At 51.0% G+C, this 16,517-nt stretch overlaps 2 protein-coding genes across 2 annotated transcripts in view; both read right to left on the bottom strand.

Moving 5' to 3' along the window:
* thbs3a (thrombospondin 3a) overlaps window positions 1-4,650 on the bottom strand; it is a 20,963-nt gene extending 16,313 nt beyond the window's left edge. Inside the window, exons 1-3 of the mRNA XM_030101876.1 lie at window positions 4,365-4,650; window positions 2,131-2,337; window positions 1-41 (exon numbers count right to left, since the gene is read on the bottom strand). The exon at window positions 1-41 is cut by the window's left edge and continues 213 nt beyond it. Coding sequence (XP_029957736.1) covers window positions 1-41; window positions 2,131-2,337; window positions 4,365-4,446 — 330 coding nt within the window. The 5' untranslated portion in view covers window positions 4,447-4,650. The remainder of the gene's footprint in view (window positions 42-2,130; window positions 2,338-4,364) is intronic.
* Window positions 4,651-8,795: 4,145 nt separating this feature from the next.
* Window positions 8,796-15,077, bottom strand: mtx1a (metaxin 1a). Its single transcript, XM_030101891.1, has 8 exons — window positions 14,969-15,077; window positions 13,544-13,613; window positions 13,374-13,453; window positions 11,789-11,881; window positions 11,488-11,670; window positions 11,295-11,371; window positions 11,055-11,212; window positions 8,796-9,048 (listed from the first exon to the last, which is right to left on the bottom strand). The coding sequence occupies exons 1-8, from the start codon at window positions 15,047-15,049 to the stop codon at window positions 8,816-8,818; spliced, it is 975 nt and encodes a 324-aa protein (XP_029957751.1). The 5' UTR covers window positions 15,050-15,077; the 3' UTR covers window positions 8,796-8,815.
* Between the last annotated feature and the right edge of the window lie 1,440 nt (window positions 15,078-16,517).

Raw genomic sequence — 16,517 nt, 5'->3', positions numbered from 1 at the left:
CGTGTGGATCTTCCCATCAGCTCGGACGTACCGGAGGAGAACTGGAGGAGGAGCAGGAGGAGGAGGAGTAAAGTGGAGTTTGGCTGTGAGACAGACCAGCTTTGAACCTTTAAAATGAGACGTTAATGTTCCACCTTGAACCCGACTTCCTGCCGGAACACTGCAGCTCCCCAGTCAGCTGGTTAGCTGTTTACCTGGCTACCTGGTTAACTGCAGCTTTAAAATGTTTCCGCTTTGACAGCTCTGCGCTGAGACGGTTCCGTCCTCAGCTGTAACGGGACGCTGGAGGACCGGACTGGAGAACCGGAGCAGTTCTGGAACGTTCCGCAGTGTTTACTCCACGTCTGACAGCTGAGCCGCCGCCTGTCGGAGTGAAGTCACCGCTGGATGAGGTCATTTCTGCTGCGCTGCCTCATGTCGGAAACATCCGGATCCTCCCCTCAAAACGCTGGAGGAGTCCCAGGCCTGGCCGAGGTCAAAGGTCACGCTGAAGCAAAACACCGAACACGGAGCGGCCTAATGAAACGGAGGCTCCGCTCGGTCAGCATGAGGAGTTATGAGAACCAGACGCTTCACCATCGAACACTGAATCCAGCAACAAAACAGCCGATGTTGCTAAGGAAGCTAGCATGCTAACCAGCTAGCTGAAAAACCGAAGTCATTCCAAAAAGAAGCAGGAAGTCCTGAACCAGATGTTTGCTTCAACATGAGCTTCAGGTTCATGAATAGTTTGAAGGTTTGAATCCCACAACCAGCAGAAACACGGAGGACCTGGAGTTAGCATGCTAGGCTACGAGCAGGTGCTGGACTGATGTTATGGTGACTGACTGTCACTTCTCAAACTACCAGGTTCAGGAGATCATGGACTGGGACCAGGAGATCATGGACTGGGACCACACTCTCACAGGCCTTGGTCTACAGATCGTTTGGAACCGGGCTGCAATGACAGAATAAAAAGTTTGGTTTTTAATAAAACTTGCTCAGCCTCATTCTTCACGCGACGGCCTGCAGCAGCATCACGTCCTCTGCAGCGTCTCACACCGTCACCCTCCACACGCCCCAATGGTTTATTTTCCACCATTTTGCTTTAATGGAGATGGACACAAGGCATTGTGGGTATTGCGAGTGACGTTCAGGTATCATTCAGCCGATTCTCCTCCTGACTTTGGTTTTAATAAATAATTAAATGGCTGCTTGAGCCAGAAAGATGATTTTCAGAGGAAGTGAAGACGCAACAACGACACGGCAAAGACGCCATGAGGACACAACGAAGACGCAACGAAGACACAACGAAGACGCAACGAAGACGCAACGAAGACGCAACGCGTCTGCTTCAAAATGGGCTTCAGTCTGCTGGGAGTTTTATTTTGAAAAACGCTTCACTTCTGTCGGCTTCTTCAGTTTTCACATGCGGTCTCAGATCGTGACGTGCGCTCCCGTGCACGTTGCTTTTGGTCCTGCACAACTTTTCATCTCTGCGATTCTTCTGAACCGGAGACAAAACCTCGAAAGTCAGGAGGCTGTTTCAGAGTTCAGCTCTCGCCGAGAAGAGGAGCGCCATTCAGAGGTCAGAGGTCAGAGGTCAGAGTCTGTCCAGGGTTTGGGTTCTTTTGGTTTTGGTGACACGTCTCGGTTTTTTCTATCAGCCGCCGTCTCTCTTTCCTCTTTATGGAAAAAAACAAAAACCGTCCGCTGGAGTTTCCACTGATGCAGCGGCCGGCGGGACGTTTCCACGGAAACGCGGCGTCTGCGGCTTCGAGCGTCTCACTGAGTGGAAACGAGGAACCCGAGAGTCTCCAGTGTTTACGGCTCCCTGCTGAGTCAACGGCGGGGAGACAGGCGTCATCTGTGGTCTCCAGAGCGCCCTACCCCCCCTCCTCCACTCCCCCCCCCCATCCCCCCCCCCCCCCCCCCCCCCCCCCCCCCCCGCCGGAGGACCCGGTGTCCCCTGAGCCCAGACTCCTGGTCTCACCTCACAGAGACGTCTCGTGTTTCCTTCATTTCTCCCGGTGAACCAATCTTTCCGTTTGTCCTCTGGTTTCCACTGAGTGAAACATTCAGACCGCAGACTCCATGTTTCAGGGAACCCCTCCCAGGGAACACCGCCGACCCCCCCACCAGGACACCCACCTTTGTTGATCTTCCCCATGACGGCGAGCTCCAGGTACTTGCGGTTGTCCTGCTTGCTGTAGACGCCCAGCAGGACGCCGCCCAGCTTGGACGGCAGCCGGAAGGTGGACGCCACGTAGACGTCACTGAGCGCGCTCAGACCGGCCGCCAGCGCCTCCACCGCCGCCGCCGTCTGCTTAGAGTCCTGCAGGCCCAGAACGTCCAGCACTGTGGGGAACAGAGGAACCGGAGCGTCTCAGCGAGGAACCAAACCAACACAACGGAGTTTCTTTCAAAATAAAGTTCCATTTAGAACAACTTGATACGTCGACTGTTAGAATCCAGAGATTTGTGATTCTGGATCAGGCTGAACTCCAATATTTGAGCGAGAAAAAGCATCAAACTTCAGGTTAAACATTAATTATATATAATAATAAAATATATAAAATAAACATTAATGGTATGAATTAAAAATGCATACAATGTAAAATAAATAAATTAAATGAATAACTGCCATTAAATATAGATCATATATAAAATAAATATATTAAATAATATCAAATCTAGTAAATATTATTAAACATCCCATAGTTAATAATAAACACGTTTTGTAAATATTTCATATTACAGTCCGTCTTCATGTCACTTCCTCTCAGGAAATGATTATCTGAAGCTACGCTTTGCAGATTTTCCATTTCCATATCGGTCTTTTCACATTAACGGTCTTTACAGTGGACGAGACCGACGCTGAACAGGAGACCTGGAATCGAACACGGCTCCCCATGTTGGGACCGAGCGGCGAGCCGCTGGAGGAGCTGAGATAATCTGTCACTTCCTCCGTCCTGCTGCTGCTCATCTGGAACAGATCCACGTCCCGGGTCCCCCTGGGGGGGGGGGACTCTCCAAACCTGGAACTCATTAAAGAACTGAACGCAGTGGAGTCTGAAGTCTGGATCCTCTGAGACTGGACCTGGACCTGGACCTGGACCTGGACCAGGACCAGGACCAGGACCAGGACCAGGACCAGGACCTGGACCTGGACCTGGACCTGGACCAGGACCAGGACCAGGACCTGGACCAGGACCAGGACCTGGACCAGGACCAGGACCTGGACCTGGACCTGGACCAGGACCTGGACCAGGACCAGGACCTGGACCAGGACCAGGACCTGGACCAGGACCTGGACCAGGACCTGGACCAGGACCAGGACCTGGACCTGGACCTGGACCTGGACCTGGACCAGGACCAGGACCTGGACCTGGACCTGGACCTGGACCTGGACCAGGACCTGGACCAGGACCTGGACCAGGACCTGGACCAGGACCTGGACCTGGACCAGGACCTGTCCTCCTCCTGCTTCTGCTCCTGGACCTGGTTCTGGTCCCAGGACCAGCTCTCTTGCAGAACTCTTCTGCCCCCCCTCTCTGCAGGCTCCTGACCAGCCTGGCGCTGGCTCTCGGACCAGAACAGGAACTTTGAGGTTGCAGCAGGATTCTGATGAGCTTCCCTTTAAAATGATGATTTCACTGTTAAATGCTCGTTTTCTTCGGGTCTCCTCTGGTTTCTGTTCACACCGAGAAAAAAACACCTGACAGAGAAACTTCACTCCGCTGAATGAGTGAATGAGTGAATGAGTGAATGAAAACTCTCCTTGTTAAAACTGGCTTCACAGCCCATCACATGTCGAGCTCAGAGTTCGTCCTGTGAAAAGATTCATTTGTTAAACCCAGTAATCACATTTTGAGCGACAGTATACGGTTTTAACTCCATAATGTAAAACATTTCTTCTCTTTTTCAGAATTCACTTTTCTCTCCTATTTCTTTGTTAATCTAACCTACTCCCGCCTCTGCAATTAATCACAATTAAATTATTCTCTGAGAGTCTGATAGTTATTAACATGAATGTGAAACTCTTCATTTCTTTTTCCCGTAGAAAAATAAATGTTTCAAACAAAAAAATCTCAATTAATGTGAACAAATTATTCAATATATTTTTTTTAAGTAGACAAGTCTTTTATTTTTGAATGGTGCCTTAAGAAAATGAAAAAAATACCTTAAAGATTATTAATTGATTCAAATGTGCGTTTAAAACTCCGTATTTACACAGAAAGTTTCTCTGGAGGTTCTGAAGAAGGAGGATTTTCTCCAACCTGGCAACCTCACAAGTTTCCAGCAGAACCTGCAGTACTCCACACGTGCGCTCAAGTCAAGTTCAAGTCCCGAACCCGGGACCCGGCGGATCCGGTTCCGTTTACCTTGGACGTCCGCTCCGTCCGGGACTCCGAGCGCGAGCCGCGCGCACAGGACCGACAGCAGAACCGGGACGCTGCAGCCCATCCTGGACCGAGAGGCGGGTCTGGAGGCTTCGCGAGGGGACAGAAGGAGCGCGGGACCGGGACCGGGACCGGGACCGGGGCCGGGGCTGTCAGCGGAGGAGAAACCGAGCCTCGCGGCGCAGCAGAACCGAGAGAGGAGCCGCCACCCACCGACCACCCACCGACCCGACCGGAGGAGGGGGAGCGAACGGGAGCGTGCACGAGCACAGCTGGAAACCGCTGGAGGCGCGCGCACCGAGCGGCTGGCGCGCGCAGCGACATTAATGAAGTCCAGAAACAAAAACACAAAGAGCCAGAGGAGTTTCAGAGAAACATCCCCGTTTCTGTCTCCTGCGTTATTCAAGGTTTCAAAGTTTTTCCCTCTGCAGATGTTAAACGTCTCTTCCGGATGCTGGCAGGAAGGAACATCTGGAAGTCGCTGCCTCCTGATATCCGCTTCAGTCGGGATGTGGGAGGATTTTCGGTTCCCAGTGAAAACGCATCGTTTTTGTGTTTTTTCCTCAATGAAGTTTGTTTCCATGGAAACAGCTAAAACACTGAAAATGGTTCCATGTTGTGCAGAACCGTCTGCAGCCGAGCTGCACTCCGAAAAGTTCCACATTTTTTTCAAAAGTAGTGTTTTCAGTGGCTCTGGGCTGCGTCGTCATGGAAACGGGCTCTGAAAGTCTTTCATTTCCACTGGAGACAGTCAGACGGACTCAAACCGGAGACCGGTCAGCGTGAGGCGACGGTGCGAACCACTGCCCCTCCTGACGAAGACAGCAGAGCTCAGTCTCCTCCTCTCTGTTTGTTTCTGCTCCCGGGCGTTGCCGTGGAAACCTGCCTTTAACAGCAGGTGAGGGGGGGAGGGAGGAAACTCCACCTCCACCCAGACCACACCTCTTTTTCCCCTGACCGAGGGGGGGGGGGGGGGCAGTCAGGCTCAGATTCCTCCGAGGTGTCGTCATGTGCAGCTGGACGTCTTCAAGGTCTGGGGGCTGGACGGGGGACAGGGGGAGGGACAGAGGGAGGGAGGACCGTTTCAAACCAGCTGAACACTGGACCACTGTCCAGCCTGTCCTTCACCCGGTCCTTCAGTCTGGTTCTTGGTTCTTCCGTCGTGTTCCTGGACTTCATTCTTCAATCACGTTTTCTTCTCAAACGAGCCAAAATCCCGACGAGGAGAAGAAAGCAGAACCTCAGACGTCACCGATTCTTAAAAAACATGTCCATTCTATCAGCTTTCAGCCGGATTGTTTCCAGATATCCAACCAAGCTGTTCAGGAAGGAGTTCCTCAAGGCAGAGCCTGAGGTCCACTGAGATTTGACTTGATTTGGACGCAGTCTGGTCCATTTCCATGGAGACGGAGCGGCTCCTGATCCGCTGAACCGGTGAGAAGTAAAACTAAAACACCCAAAGCTCTTCAAACTGAACGTTAGAGAAAGGACGACACCTCTCTGGAGTCTTTTGTCTTGTTTCAGGTGATTTTTCGGATTTGTTCAATGAGAAGTGATTAAAAGTGAGAGAGAACACTGAAGGTGTCAAATGACTGAGAAGGTTTTAAAGGGGCTGTATCCTGCTTTTTTAGCTCGTCCAAACCCTAGAAATGGCTCTAACATGGTAATAGTTTATTTTTGGCGCAAAGGAAAAGTGATTTTGTGTGAAATAAAAGATTTTCTGGGGCTAATTCTGAAACCCGGAAGAGAAAACACTCTGTTTCACTGAAAATGCCGCCTCTCCCCCTGTGGACTTTGACTGACAGCTACTTCAACCAATCAGAGCTTCGTTAGCGTCTCTAAGGGTTAGCTTTAGCTCTTTAGCTCTAGCTTCTCTACACAGAGAGACACGCGAAAACGTCTTTTCCTGTTAGAAACTCACCAAGCGCAGACCCTCCAGACCCTCCAGACCCTCCAGACCCTCCAGACCCTTCAGACCCTCCAGACCCTTCAGACCCTCCAGACCCTCCAGACCTTCAGACCCTTCAGACCCTCCAGACCCTTCTGACCCTCCAGACCCTTCAGACCCTTCAGACCCTCCAGACCCTTCAGACCCTCCAGACCCTTCAGACCCTCCAGACCCTTCAGACCCTCAGACCCTTCAGACCCTCCAGACCCTTCTGACCCTCCAGACCCTCCAGACCCTCCAGACCCTTCTGACCCTCCAGACCCTTCTGACCTTCAGACCCTCCAGACCCTCCAGACCCTCCAGACCCTCCAGACCCTTCAGACCCTCCAGACCCTTCTGACCCTCCAGACCCTTCTGACCTTCAGACCCTCCAGACCCTCCAGACCCTCCAGACCCTCCAGACCCTTCAGACCCTTCAGACCCTCCAGACCCTCCAGACCCTCCAGACCCTCCAGACCCTTCAGACCCTCCAGACCCTTCAGACCCTCCAGACCCTCAGACCCTTCAGACCCTCCAGACCCTTCTGACCCTCCAGACCCTCCAGACCCTTCAGACCCTCCAGACCCTTCAGGCCCTCCAGACCCTTCTGACCCTCCAGACCCTTCTGACCCTCCAGACCCTTCAGACCTTCAGACCCTTCAGACCCTCCAGACCCTTCAGACCTTCAGACCCTCCAGACCCTCCAGACCCTTCTGACCCTTCAGACCCTCCAGACCCTTCTGACCTTCAGACCCTCCAGACCCTCCAGACCCTTCAGACCTTCTGACCCTCCAGACCCTCCAGACCCTTCTGACCCTTCAGACCCTCCAGACCCTCCAGACCCTTCTGACCCTTCTGACCTTCAGACCCTCCAGACCCTCCAGACCCTTCTGACCCTTCAGACCCTTCAGACCCTCCAGACCCTTCAGACCTTCAGACCCTCCAGACCCTCCAGACCCTTCAGACCTTCAGACCCTCCAGACCCTCCAGACCCTTCAGACCCTCCAGACCCTCCAGACCCTTCTGACCCTTCTGACCCTCCAGACCCTTCTGACCCTTCTGACCCTCCAGACCCTTCAGACCTTCAGACCCTCCAGACCCTCCAGACCCTTCAGACCCTCCAGACCCTCCAGACCCTTCAGACCTTCTGACCCTCCAGACCCTTCTGACCCTCCAGACCCTCCAGACCCTTCTGACCCTCCAGACCCTTCTGACCTTCAGACCCTCCAGACCCTCCAGACCCTTCAGACCTTCAGACCCTCCAGACCCTCCAGACCCTTCAGACCTTCAGACCCTCCAGACCCTCCAGACCCTTCTGACCCTTCAGACCCTCCAGACCCTTCAGACCTTCAGACCCTCCAGACCCTCCAGACCCTTCTGACCCTTCTGACCCTCCAGACCCTTCAGACCTTCAGACCCTCCAGACCCTTCAGACCCTCCAGACCCTTCAGACCTTCAGACCCTCCAGACCCTCCAGACCCTTCTGACCCTTCAGACCCTCCAGACCCTTCAGACCTTCAGACCCTCCAGACCCTCCAGACCCTTCAGACCTTCAGACCCTCCAGACCCTCCAGACCCTTCTGACCCTTCAGACCCTCCAGACTCTTGCTCTTGCTTGACTGTTGCTTTCAGACGATGGTGAAAGTTTATCTCCGTAATCAGAGTTAGAAAAAAGCTGCAATGCTGATTGCCGAGGGCCTGCGGGGGGGGGGGGGGGCCCTCAGGGGAGCCGTCTTCTCCGTGTGACGTGAACGTGGGAAAACAGAGCGTTTTCACGGTGGGAGGGGCTGCCTCTCTGAGCAGCACAACAAGGAGGAAAGCTCAAACATGCAGGCGCGGAAGAAAAAAACACTTTGGGGAGTTTTTGGTGAGAACAGAACATATAACAAGGTTAAAACATACAAAAAGTGAATTTTGCAGGATACAGCCCCTTTAACATTCTTCTTTTTCTGAAATGACTCCTCCAGCCTGGTTTTCTCGTGTTTGCGTTTCTACTCTGAACTCTGGAATCTCTCAAAGTCAAAAATTAAAATCTGTTTTTTTTTCTCTTCAAGTCAAATTATTTTAGTTTTTCTTACTTTGAAACAAAAAACTTCAAAAAGCAGCAGTTTGGAAAAGTTGAGTCAATCTGCTCGTCTTAAAGATCGCTCTGGTACCGTGTGTTTACGTCCTGATTAAACCTGTACACACACACACACACACACACACACACACACAAAACGACGTGTGCACACACACTCACGTTCGCCTCGATGTCCAAAGAAAAAAAGAAAAAAACAAGCAGTTTCTTGGCTCTGGAGTGAAGTTTTAATAACATCTGTGTACACACACACTCACACTCACACTCTCTCACACACACACACACACACACACACACACACACACACACACAGCCAGCAGCAGCACCAGCAGCCCTGACCTCTGAGCCACACTCCTGATGGTAGTTTGATTTCTGACCCCCCTCCCCCCATAAAGCCCCCCAGCCCCGGTCCCGGTCCCCCGGTCCTCAGCCGTCCCCCTCGTCCTCGTGCTCCCCCAGGGGCTGCAGGTGGGCCGGCTCGTCCTCCAGCGCCCCCTGCTGGACGTGCTGGATGGACACCATGCCGGTCAGCAGGGCGTAGCTCAGCATGGCGCCCAGCGCCACCAGCGCCGACAGGAACTGCTTCCTGCGCTTGTGAGGCACGTGGTCGAAGTCGGCGCCGCCGTCCGGCTGGGGGGCCGTCTTCTGGCTGGAGGCATCTGCGGGGGGGAGACAGTTTACAGCTCAGATTCTCCCGCAGCAGCTGCAGGTCGCCTGACGGAGCAGCAGGTCACTTCCTGGACGGGGGGGCGGAGCTTCTGGAAGGTTTTTCACAATTTCTGCGTTTAGATGACGTTTTGAAAATGTTTGTTTCAGAAAAGCTACTTCAAGATTCTGTGGAGCGTTTTGACCCGTTTCCATGGAGACGGAGTGTTGTGAAAAAGTTGTTTTTTTTCCCTGTTTCCATGGAGACAGATCCCCCTTTCCCACTGCAGCTGGCGGGTCGACCCGTGTTTTCAACCCACTAACGATCGGCTTAAGACTCCTCCCCCACCGCCTGCAGACCCGGGTCCAGCCGCCTGCTGGCGAGCCGCGTCGCTGCGTTTTCCCGCGCCAATAGTGTCCCACGTTGATGACATCATCAGCGCGACAGAGCAAAACAAAAGTAAACAATGCAGCAGAACACCGTCCCGCTACATGTACACGAATCCCCTCTTCCCTGCGGATCAGGAGGGGCTCTCTCTCGCTGTCCTGCCAACTCTGGGTCATCTTGAAGCAAATCTCACGCTGTGTCCAGAATGACAACTAGCGCGCTAACGTAGCCGCGCTGCGTCGACGTCATCGCGCGAGTTCCTGGACGTGTCCCTCCCACTGAAAGCCGGTAGCAGCGACCCGGTAGCTTCCTGGGTCGATTGCAGGGTTGAACGACTCGGGTCGAAATGCCGATTAAATCCCTTCCTACTGCCGTGACGAGCCGGTTATTAGCGGGTTTTAGGGCTGCAGCTATCGATTATTTTAGTAATCGATGAATCTATCGATTAATTTGGTCAATTAATCGATTCATCGGATAAAATATATTTTATATATTTTTTTAAACATTTCTTTTTATTTTATTTTGGCAAGCATACAACTCACCACGGACAAAAAAATTGAACTACTATTCATGCTTGCAGTAACATTTATTACACTGCACAAGAACACTCATTGCTTGGATGAACATTGCACTTTAAATTCACAAATTATTTGAATAAAAAATAAATAAAATACCTAATAGAGGGTTAAGGCCTTACCTTATAGATTATAAAAAAAAGCACTTGAAAGCTGATTATTAAAGAACCCTTCCAGTACGACAGGCAATATTCTGTATTATCAAACAGTTCCTCTTGATATTAATTTGCCATCTGTTTTGTGCAAAAAGCAAACAAAAACAATAAAACTCAGGCTGAGTCCAAAACAGCACGTTCACCTTTTTGGACTGACAGCTGCCCTAAAATTTTAAAATGCATTCAAAGGAGTGCAAACAACAATTTCAGAATACAGTCACTTTTTTTTTTTTAGCATGGACGTGGTGCTGTTATAATCCGCCAGCTCCGCTTGGCAGTGCAGACTTTGCACCGAGCTCTTCCCTTTTTTTCGTTTAAAGTTGTCCCAAACTTCTGGCATTTTCAGGCGTTTTCTTTGTGCTTCCTCCTTCTCACCAGCATTTTCTTCATTCTGCTCTTCAACGCCCCGACGCGCCGCGAAAACGCGTCTGACGTGTCGCGACAACGCGCCGCATCCGACGCGACGCGTCTCGTGGCTGGTGGAACGCGCGTTCCCATTTGTTTTCAGCTGTATTTTGACGCAGCTCCATTCCTTTCACCTCTCCGTCGTTTCCCCGCTGTGCTCCACCTGCTCGCTCCGACATGTCCGTGCGTCTTACACTCTCGTGCGGAAACATGCTGCGCTTCAGTTCCGGGCGCTACACGCCAGCGGGTTCACGGTAGTTTCACTGTACACAATAAACGAATCCTCGAAGCAACAGAATTTAATTCGAAGCTTTTTTATAATCGAATTATTCAATTTATTCGATGAATCATTTCAGCCCTAGCGGGTTTAAATGGGTTTTTTGGCCGGTGGGAAAGGGGCTAGAGTCAGAGCATTTGCAAAAAGCTATGTTTCCACGGGGCCGTGCGTGGACTCGTGCGCGGTCTCGTGCGCGGTCTCGTGCGCGGCGCCGCCTCACCTCGGCCGTCGCGGGGGAAGTACAGCAGCAGGATGTTGCAGCAGAAGCCGCTCAGGTTGTCCAGAGTCTTCAGGTGCTGCTGCAGCTTGGAGTTCGGCAGCCGAGACTTCAGGACGGGAGCCAGGTGGCCGAAGACGTAGGCGTCCAGGGACGAGGGCCTGGCGGCGGGGGGGGGGGGGGGGACTTTTTACCAAACAGAAGGCGAAACCGTCGTCACATCTGGAACAGCTGCCAACTTACGAGTCTCCGAAGAAGAACTTGTGTGAACCGAGACGCTGCGAGAGCAGGTTCATACACTCCGCAGCATCACGGAACAACTGGAACACACACACACACACACACATTTTAAGCTAAAACAGTTAATAAAAAAAAAAAAAAAAAAAAAAAAAAACCAGCAAGCAAACCCACAACTGAGCCCCCCCCCCACCCTCACCTCCTTCTCCAGCTCGTCCCCGGCCTCCAGCGTCTCGTCTCCTCGCAGGAGGCGGAGCTTCTCCAGCTGCTGGCGCTGCATCCGCCCCGGCATGAAGAAGTTGAGAGGGAACGGCATGTGTTCGGCGTACCAGCGCCGAGTCACGTCCACGTAGTTCTTCGGCTCGATCCAGAAGGCGTAGATCTGAGGGGGAGAGCGCCGGCGTGAGGAGGAGGAGGAGGAAGAGGAGGAGGAGGAGGAGGGGGAGGGGGAGGAGGAGGAGGAGGAGGAGGAGGGACGGCGGGGATGGCGGGGTTCTCACCAGAGCAGGAACCAGCTTCTCCTCCATCAGCGAGATGAAGGCCAGACTGTCGGCTCCCTCCTTAGCAGAAAGGTCGAAGTCTGCATTGTACTTCTGGGACAAGGAGAGACAGACTGAGGAGTGGAGACAGAGCGAGGGGTAGATGTAGGGGGGTAGTTTTAGGGGGGTAACTGCAGGGGGGTAGTTTTAGGGGGATGCAGCCGAGTCGGGCCCATGCGGCCTGGGGGGGCTCTCAGGGGCCGACTGACTGTGAGCTGCTCACCAGCTCGGCCCGAAGCCTCTCGTCACACACTCACATTGTGTTTCTCACGCTGAAGAAAAAGTACCGGTGGATAACCGGGAGGAGCAAACATGTCTGCAGCGTCTCACTTACTTGTCAATCAAAAAGGGAAAAGGGGCGGGGCTAAAATAGAGCAACAACTAATGACATGGCTGGTTGCTAGGCTGTTGCTAAGGACTCTGACCTGCAACCCGGAAGTGCGTCACAAACTGATTTTTTTTTTTTTAACGGAGCGAGTTTTTGCTCTTAAACTAATTATATTTGCCAACAAATACGCTTCTGTGCATTATATAACAAACAAGTTCTGTTCAATTTTTAAAATATTTATTTTGACTCAGATGTGTGCATTCACCTTCATACTGACACAAGGCTGTTATAAATCAGTCAATCACTAAATCTCTCACTCTGTCTGCGTTTATGTAATATAACAGTAAGATCATACATTTCAGTTGTTTTAATTGTATTCCAGTAGATTTTGAAGTATTGACGCAACGACAACAAAGAAGAAAATGGTGATCAATCTGATTCAAAATAACCTGCTGCTCACGCTCCAGCAGACTCACGTGACAACAAGGCCTTCTGTCATTGGTTATTGGCTATTTTAGCCCCGCCCCTTTCCTTTTTTGATTGACAAGTAAGTGAGACGCTTGCAGACATGTTTGATCGTCCCGGTTATTCACCGGTATTTTGGTTTTTTCGGCGTGAGAAATACAATATGGCGTGAGTGCGTGACAAAAGAGGCTTTGGGCCGAGCTGGTGTGGGCCCCTGAGAGCCCCCCAGGCCGCATGGGGCCGACCCGGCTGCGTCCCGGGACGGCCGGGACGGCCGGGGCCGACTGGACTGTGAGCGCAGGCAGACAGCGGCTCCAGCTGGGACTGATGTTCAGGAGTTCTAACAGCTGCACCGAGTCCAGATCGACAAAGATCAAAGTTCAAAGGTCAGCTGAAACACCAGGCTGAGCTGCAAGATCTCTCTCACACACACACACAAATCAAATTTTCTCAATGAAGAGTACAAGTCAGACTACTCTGAGTGTGTGTGTGTGTGTGTGTGTGTGTGTCAGACTGGAAAACCTCATGAAACCACAGGAAGCTGCAGTCGGAGACACATTCCTGCAGAGCTGATAATCCTCACAACCCTGAACAGAGACGCCACGGCGTGGACACACACGGTCGCAATTAACACACACACACACACACACACACAAAACTGGCCATGATAACTGTTAATAAGGAAACACTGACGACACACAGACATCAGGGCCGCCGCCCCGCGGCATGCTGGGAAGAGGGAACCCCGCTGACCTGTTTCCGCAGGTGGATGATGATGTCCGCGGGTCGGGACAGAGTTTCCCTCTGCTCCGTCCTCAGAGCAGGAAGACAACCTGAGGACAGTCAGAGCGACACCGTGAGTCCAGCGGGCGCCAGCAGGCGTCGCCGTGGCGACCAAACTGCCAATCAGCAGGAGGCCTCACCGCTAGGACTCCTCCAGGGGCTGGACGTCCGGCGCAGCTTCAGGGGGGCTCCGGCAAACTGAGCGTAGGCCTGGGGGGGGGGGGGGGGACAGGTCAGCACACACTCCAACACACACTCCAGCAGCCCTTCCAGTAAAATGACTCAGTTGTTCTGTTCCGAGCGGAGAACGGCGTCCTCATTCCGCTTTTACAGCACGGAAAAATGAGCCGGAATTTCCTCGTAAACGTCGAGCCGTGAAGTCGGTCTGATGGAGGTGAAGAAGTTTGTTCCACAGCTGTGGACACGGGGGTGGGGTGGGGGGGGGGGGGGGGGGGGGGGGGCACGGGGGTGGGGGGGGGGCACGACCACAAACAGAAGGCTGTGGGCGTTCCCACGAAAAGGATGAAAACAATTCAAGAACCTATAGACACACAACACCTAAACACTCACACTAAGCATAAACACCTAAACACACACAAAACACGAAACTTGAAAAACACAAAAGACAAAAAATCCCTAAAGAAACAACTAAACATAAAGACATGGGACGTAAATACAAAAGAAAATAAAAAACTAGCCCCCCCCCCACCCAAAAAAAAAACAAAAAAAACAATAAACAATAAAAGAACAAGAGAAAGTTCTGAAGAATAACAAATAAAGCCAGAATCGTGGCTGGGGGCCTCAGACCTTCTGAACAGCAGTTTATCTCCTTAGTGGAAACTGTTTAGAGACACTCTGAGGCGGTGCTGCCCCCTGCTGGCTGATTCAAGGATTTCAGGTTTTCCACCGTTTCATTCATTTCCCGCAGATTTAATTCAAACTCTGAACAGAAACAAAGTGGATCAGCATGAAAACACAGTTCTGCCTGAAACAATGAGGTTCAAACAGGGCCTCAGTAGACCTGTACCCGAGGACCTCAGGGTCCGGACCACCAGGCAAATCCATCTGAGGACATCCAATCGACTTCTGTCATGTTTCCCAGCTGTCGTGTTCGAACGCGCGCGCGCGCGCGCACACACACACACACACACACACACACACACACACACACACACACACACACACACACACACACACGAATGAGCATATGTAACGCGCATTTGCGCCATCAACCATCGCGCTGCGTAAACGGATCAGTTATTTGCGCAGAAATCCGCCGGTCGCGCGGGGTGACACTCGCGCGATTTATCGATCTTGAGCATTTTCGTTAGTTTTACGCAGAAGGGGATGACAGTGTAAATCAGTATGTTGAAAGACACACACACACACACACACACACACACACACACACACACACACACACACAGTTTAGCTATCCAGGCGTGAGCTAGCATGCTAATGCTAACTGTGGATCAGCGGTGACCGGTATGCCGCTCGGGAGCGCGCCTGCACGTGCCCGAGCGGCCCCTCGGACCGGTACCGAGCCGCTGCGCCCGGACACTCACCAGAACCACCAGGCAGTCGGTGCTGACCGACGGGAGACCCCAGTCTCCTTCCCAGCAAAACAACTCGGCGGGCGCCGCCATCTTCAGCCGGGAGAGAGACCTCTGAACCGGAAGAGGATCCGGGCTGCTTCCGCAAACCGTCAAAATAAAATCGGAAATACACACTGGGTTATAAAATTGTAAATTTTGAACCGACATTTGGTGGTAATTTCGATACAGCTTTCGATGAGGATTTGATGGCCTCCTAAGTATTTTTCTAACTTCAAGTTCAGCTTTAAAACATTTTTTAAACAAAAATGACCTTGTTGACATGTGGAGAGAGAAATTCCCAGTTAATAGAGTTTACACTCGGAAGAGCAAAAGCAGCTCCATGTAATCATGTTTAGACTTCTGACTCATTTCAAAAACTCCTCCTTCATGCCTTGTTCAAATTTTAGCGGCGCCATGAAGTGATCAGAAGGATATAATATTAATACAGATATTGATGTTGATATTTTTCCAAGTGATCTCATGAAATGTTTCTCTTACTGGAAGTTGAATAGTTCTCTGTTAAACCATAAATGTGTAGGATTAGAAATAACTAAGATTATTTAAGCTTTATTGAAACAAAAGGAAGTGGGAGCTCCTTTAATGTGAAATTGGTAAATTCAAGAGAAAGTTTGGCATCAACCTAGCAAAGTCAAGGCGAATTGATGAGTAACTTCAGAAATTATATCTCTCTGTAATATTCTGCCTGAAAACAGGACAGAGAAGAAAGATAGAAATTAACTGTTACACAAAACAAAAAAAGGCAGAAGGAGCTTTGATAGGATCCAGACAGAAATGGAACAAGGAGAACAGATGTCTTCCTATTCCTTTAAACTAATATTACTTTAAACTCTGTTGTCCAGTTTATGATCGGTGGAACTTTCCAGACAATAACTACAATGTGTCTACTTCCTGTCATAATACTGTTTCACAATAAGAGTCTTATCTCTGGAATCGTGCTGACATCCAGTTTCAGAGTCTTTTCATAAAAACTACTCGATCCAAACCTTTACTTTCTCCATCAGCTGTTAACCTCTGATGGTCACTTAAAGAGTTTCGATGAATTCTGCCACAAGTTTAACTTTCTTGTACCGCAGGAGGAACATGCTGAGGTTGTCGGTTCTATTCCAGATGGTTCTGTTTGTGTGGAGGTGTTTCTGTTAATGATGGAGCTGGAATAAATCCTACTGACACTCTTTGTGGAAAACTTTGTTTCTTATCCTCATGTCAGAACATTAATGGATTCGTCCGCTGATTGTTTCAGAACCAGATGTTATTTCCTGTCAGAATCCTCAACATACAGATGTTCCTTGGTCCAGAGTTTGGTTGCTGATGAAAGAGATGTCCTTTAAATTTTGACACAGTTTACCCAGTAAAGCATTTCATGAAAACATGTCGAGACGATGTTGAAATTGTTGAATTGCTGAAGCGTTTTCTCCCCTGGCGACTTGTCGGCTGCCACTCTGAAGCAGTAAAACTGCACATCATGTGTGCAGAAATGTGTGAAAGTTGCTTTTCTTTC

This window comes from Salarias fasciatus, chromosome 11 (assembly GCF_902148845.1).
Source record: "Salarias fasciatus chromosome 11, fSalaFa1.1, whole genome shotgun sequence".
Classification (NCBI taxonomy): domain Eukaryota; kingdom Metazoa; phylum Chordata; class Actinopteri; order Blenniiformes; family Blenniidae; genus Salarias; species Salarias fasciatus.
The sequence above is the reverse complement of the archived record's forward strand: the minus strand, read 5'-3'. Positions and strand labels throughout refer to the sequence as shown.

Bases quoted from the DNA above. Each gene is read 5' to 3' on its own strand.
- mtx1a (XM_030101891.1), bottom strand. From the start codon at position 15,049: ATGGCGGCGCCCGCCGAGTTGTTTTGCTGGGAAGGAGACTGGGGTCTC. The intron at 13,454-13,543 runs GTGAGGCCTCCT...GACTGTCCTCAG, and splicing joins CCCCTGGAGGAGTCCTAGCG to GTTGTCTTCCTGCTCTGAGG. The intron at 11,671-11,788 runs GTGAGAACCCCG...TCTCCCCCTCAG, and splicing joins AGAAGCTGGTTCCTGCTCTG to ATCTACGCCTTCTGGATCGA.